The sequence below is a fragment of the Rhinichthys klamathensis genome, unplaced genomic scaffold (assembly GCF_029890125.1).
Source record: "Rhinichthys klamathensis goyatoka isolate OS25496 unplaced genomic scaffold, OSU_Roscu_1.1 h1tg000906l_1, whole genome shotgun sequence".
In the NCBI taxonomy this organism is placed as follows: Eukaryota; Metazoa; Chordata; class Actinopteri; order Cypriniformes; family Leuciscidae; genus Rhinichthys; species Rhinichthys klamathensis.
This window is the reverse complement of record NW_026607252.1, coordinates 112438-117500: the sequence shown is the minus strand read 5'-3', so window position 1 is coordinate 117500 and position 5063 is coordinate 112438. Positions and strand designations below refer to the sequence as shown.

Below are 5063 nucleotides of genomic sequence, written 5' to 3'. Positions count from 1 at the left end.
CCTGGTTGAGGAGAACCATGTGTAATTAATTTGTTTTAATCTCCACACAGCTTCAACACCATCCCAATCGTGAAGTTCCTGAGTCACCTGGTGTCGCACATCTTCCTGTTGGCCCTGTTCATCTTAACTATCGTGTACCCGCCCGTGAGTCCGCTCTCCCAGGGCCGTCTGGTGCCCGGCTGGTCCGAGTGTCTGCTGCTGATCTGGCTTTGTGGCGTGCTAGTTTCCGAGCTGACTTTCCCAGGTGAGCGCACTGGATTAGCGTGGATTCGTCTTCTTCTCCTGGGGTTTTCCGCTGCTGCTCTAGTGTGTCACCTGTTAGCGGTCCTCAGCCAGCGATGGCCACCAGCTCACCTTCACTGCCTGTTCGCGCGAAACGTCCTGCTAGCCGTCGCGATGACGCTCGGCTTCGTCCAGCTGCTGGAGTTCCTGACTTTCCATCACTTATTCGGGCCGTGGGCCATAATCATCCGAGACTTGATAAAGGATCTGTGTCGATTTGCCGTGATCCTCATGTTGTTCCACACCGCTTTCACGCTGAGTCTCACAGCGCTGTGTCAGCCGCTGTATCCACAAGATCGAGACAACAGCACCGTCAACGCCGCGCAACTGAGAGTCCCGGGCCCTTTAAACATGTCCGTGCTGCTTTTCTTCGCCTTGTTCGGTTTGACCGAACCGGATAAAATTCCCGACGTGGAGCGCTCGCCTCCCGCGACGGCCGTTTTGGCTAAAATGGTATTCGGCGTGTATCTGGTCGTGACGTTCATCGTGTTGATCAACCTCCTCATTGCTATGATGAGCGACACGTACCAGCGCATCCAGGCTCAATCCGACACGGAGTGGAAGTTCGGTCGTGCCGTTCTGATCCGCGATATGAGCCGCAAATCTGGAGTACCGTCTCCGTTTAACCTGTTCACCAACCTCTTCTACTCCATCAAGGTCCTCTGCAAGCGCGCAGGTATGATTCGCTTTTCATTCGGGATTATTTGCATTAGTGCTGGGCGGTATGAGCAAAAAACGGTATTTTTCAAAATTATACCAGATTCACGGTATATGACTGTTTTTTTTTTCTTCAAGCATGACTGGGTGTTAACCATATTTTCTACTGATTGAGAGAGGAAATACTGCAGTAGATTGACTAAGAATGCCCTATTTTACTGTCATGAGTGAATATTGTAGAAAAATTTCACACTAGTTTTACAGTTTTTCTCAGTCGCTTTGGTACATTTCTCGAATCATCCTCGACATTTGTAAAACAGTAAGTGCATTTCTCAAAACAATTCGTACAAATAGCAAAACACCTGCAAAAGCCAGTCTCTTTCTCAAAATCCTTAGTTCATCTCTCAAAAGTAAATATCTGTGTCAATGAACATGTCAGTGCGGATATATGGAATGCCAAAGCTGACTTACAGTTTTTCTGAGTCGCTTTGGTGCATTTCTCACATCACTATTTACATTTGCACAACAGTTAGTTCAACCTCCACAACATTTAGTCATTTGTGCACATCATAGTAACAATTTCTCATTCCTTCCAACAAATTGCAAATGCTTTTGGACATGCATCAATTGCTTTCATACAACTCTCTGCTCTTTTATAACATTATCATTTGCTTATGTCGTGTTAGTCAAAATTAACTATACTTGTGAATGCTGAATAGTCATTCCATATAAAACGAATAGTCCTCATATCATTGCTTGAGTCATCACATACAAAAATGTTGAAATAGTTGTCAAAATCTGTCAAGCAAATAAAAATATATATATATATATTTTTTCTTTCATGAAAATGTCTCCTAAATTGAACAGTTTCTCTCAGGTGAACTTATGTGGCCAGCAGAGAGGAACGTATGGATGTGCATGAATGATTTACAGTACTATGTATGTTGTATGTTCAGTTCCAATATGTACTGCAATATTGTTTACAGTTGTGCACAGCTCTACCCAAAGGGAGTTTATGTTTGTTGTAAATAAGGGTGTATTTTTTCTTTTGCACAATGCTGTGAACAAATTAGAATTGCAAAGAGCATATGCAGTAAAAATGTGAAACATACATATTCAGTGTCTTGTACTCAGTTACCTCACTAAATACAGTAATGTGTAACTTTACTGTAGTTTTAAAATGGCTGTGCAAATAGTATATAGTGCTGTCTTGAGCATTTTCAGGTAGTGCCACCAAGATCTGACTTTTTTGCATTGCAAAACATTTACAGAGTAAACTGTCATAATGAAAACATGACAAAGCCATTTGACTATCTTGTTCATAAACAGTGGTGTCAGGACTTTTCATCTTGATGACATTGACACTTTCATTGACATGCATACTTGCTTTTGAGGAATGAGCTATCCATTTTGAGCAAGTGACACGCTTTTGCAGGTTATCAACTAGGTTTTGTAGTTTGTACTAATTGTTTTGAGAACTGGATTAACTGTTGTGCAAATGTAAATAGTGATGTGAGAAATGCACCAAAGCGACTGAGAAAAACTGTAATTAAAAATAAATAAATACATAAATAAATATGCGAAGAAATGTAAAAAAGCAAAAATACATAAATAAATGCATAAATAAATATACAAAGAAATGTAAAAAAAAGTACAAATAAATGAGTATTTATACTTTTATTTCCTTATTTATGTATAATTGTATTTTTTCACAATTTTTTTTTTTTATATATATACATTTATTCATTTCCACTTTTATTTATTTCCACATTCATTTATGTATATATGTTTTTATGTCTACATGTATTTATTTCTACATTTATTTATTTCCACATTTATTTATTTCTACATTTCTTTGTCCGTATGCTAATGAGGGGGGCGTGTAATACCTCAGACATCAGCAATCGAGCTCAGAGTGGCAGTGCTGAAGCTTTGAGGCCACAACAAGTGGCATTTAATTTGTACAGAGAGTCTGGCCTCGCTCCATTGACAAGCGTTAACTTCCTTGTAGGCGGTACTCTGTTGAAGTTTAAAACTATTGGATCTGCCATAACCAATCGCTGACGTTTGGTCTTGACGTATGACGACTCAAACTAGCGCACGACATCAACGTCATCGTTCTCAGGTACTGAAGGGAAATGAAAATTGAGCGGAAGTTCGTAGGAGGGCGGAGCCAGGCTACATAAACACTGCTTTACCAGGAAAGATAAAGAAAGATTAAATGAAAATAACATCGAAACTTTTCTAAAGACAGTCAGTTCCCTTCAAAGAATCATTCATATAAAAACCCCCGCGCCGCATTTTGACTTTGAAGCGTGCAGTGCTCGTGTTTATTCAGCGATGTCAAAGCCTTTTGGAAAATCGGTTTGTGGCGGGCAGTGTTGATATTCTGAACCAGTGTATGGGTAATTTGACAGCTATCAATTATAGTTTAATCTTCACCGTCACGCTTAGTAACACACACAGCTGTTCCTCGCCACAGTTGTTTTTCCGAACGTTGTTTTAAGCGACGTATTGCGGTATATTAAAAATTCATATCATAATAACAAAAATAAACACTGGTATTCGGTATGAACCGGTAAGCCGCCCAGCATTAATTTGCATGTTTGTTTCTGCCACTGAATAAAAAAAAAAAGATAGACTTAGTTCTCCATGTCCTCTGTTCAGGGAAGATCTGCTGTGCGGAGGCTCGTGATGTGATGAACGAGGATGAAGATGCTGAAGGTGCGTCTGAGTCTCGTTCTCTCGATCGACTGGCTCAAGCGTCTGTCAGCTGGGTCCGAGGAAACAAGAGGACGCAGATCCTCCCCGAGGGCAAGTGCATCTCATTCACCAGGCGAAATTCACTTTCACTTTGATAGGAGATTCATTCATGTGGTCAATTTCAAACTAACCATCCCCTAGATTATATTATTAATTAAGAAATGGTTACATTGGACATTTATATTTTTTCCAAAAATTTGCAGCACTGTGTTTTTCATTCTTACCTCTAAATGACTCGGAGAAACTTCACTATATCCTCGGAAAGGATGAGGTGCAAAATTATGCCTACCTTACACACCATATGAGGTGGTCAATCCATTGTATTTGTTTTTTATATTATTTTATATTGTATTTATATTTCATATACATTGTATTTATAGTTAAATATTAGGATAGACTAGAGATATTATCTTTTGTTATAATTATTATTATTGCTATTATTATTACCTATTATCCGACTGCACAAAACTTGTCTTTTGTGTGCATGTGCTTGTCAAATGTCAAACTTTTTGTTAAAGATAATAACATATCATAATTTTCATTTTTGGGTGAACTAACCCTTTAAGTACATTTAGAACAAATAAAAAATGTGCGATTAATTGTGATTAATCGTGAGTTAACTCATGACATTCATGTGATAAATCGCGATTACATTTTTTGATCTAAAATAAATATTATGTATTATCACATTTTGAGCATTTTGTTAGGTAGACATGGCCAGGTGTCGGTCTGACGTGTGCTGTTACTGTGCAGGTGGTCAGATCCCGGTGTCCCGCGGTGGAGGTCAGGTGCGCGTGGAGAATGTTGTTGATTGGCCGTCGGTGGTCCAGCAGTTTCTATCCCAGCGCAGACAGAGGGAGAGAGATGAGTGACCGACAGCTTCCCCGTGACGGATGAGTTTGCACACATCACGTCAGCGTATCACAGCCTGTGCCTTTATCTGATGTTCACTCCTCACTACACACTAATGCAAGATGTCATTTACACTACTGGTCGAAAGTTTGGGGTCCGTAATGTTTCTGAAAGAACTCACCAAGGCTGCATTTATTTGAACACTAATACAGTAAAAACTGTGAAATATTATTAGTTTAAAATGGCTTTTCTCTATGTGAATATACAGTAAAGTGTAATTTATTCCTGTGATTTTCAGCATCATTACTCCAGTCTTCAGTGTCACATGATCCTTCAGAAATCACTCTAATATGATGATTTGCTGCTCAAGACACATTTATGAATATTATCAATGTTGAAAACAGCTCATAATTTTGCGGACACCGTCATACATTTTATTTTACACGATTCTTTGATGAATAGAAAGATCAAAAGATCAGCATTTATTCGAAAGTAATATTTTAAATGTC

At 39.2% G+C, this 5063-nt stretch overlaps 1 protein-coding gene across 1 annotated transcript in view; it reads left to right on the top strand.

The window, feature by feature from the left end:
- Positions 1–4688, top strand: part of trpn1 (transient receptor potential cation channel, subfamily N, member 1) — a 54677-nt gene extending 49989 nt beyond the window's left edge. The window contains exons 27-29 of the mRNA XM_056244080.1: positions 51–958; positions 3607–3753; positions 4456–4688. Coding sequence (XP_056100055.1) covers positions 51–958; positions 3607–3753; positions 4456–4574 — 1174 coding nt within the window. The 3' untranslated portion in view covers positions 4575–4688. The remainder of the gene's footprint in view (positions 1–50; positions 959–3606; positions 3754–4455) is intronic.
- The last annotated feature ends 375 nt before the right edge of the window (positions 4689–5063 follow it).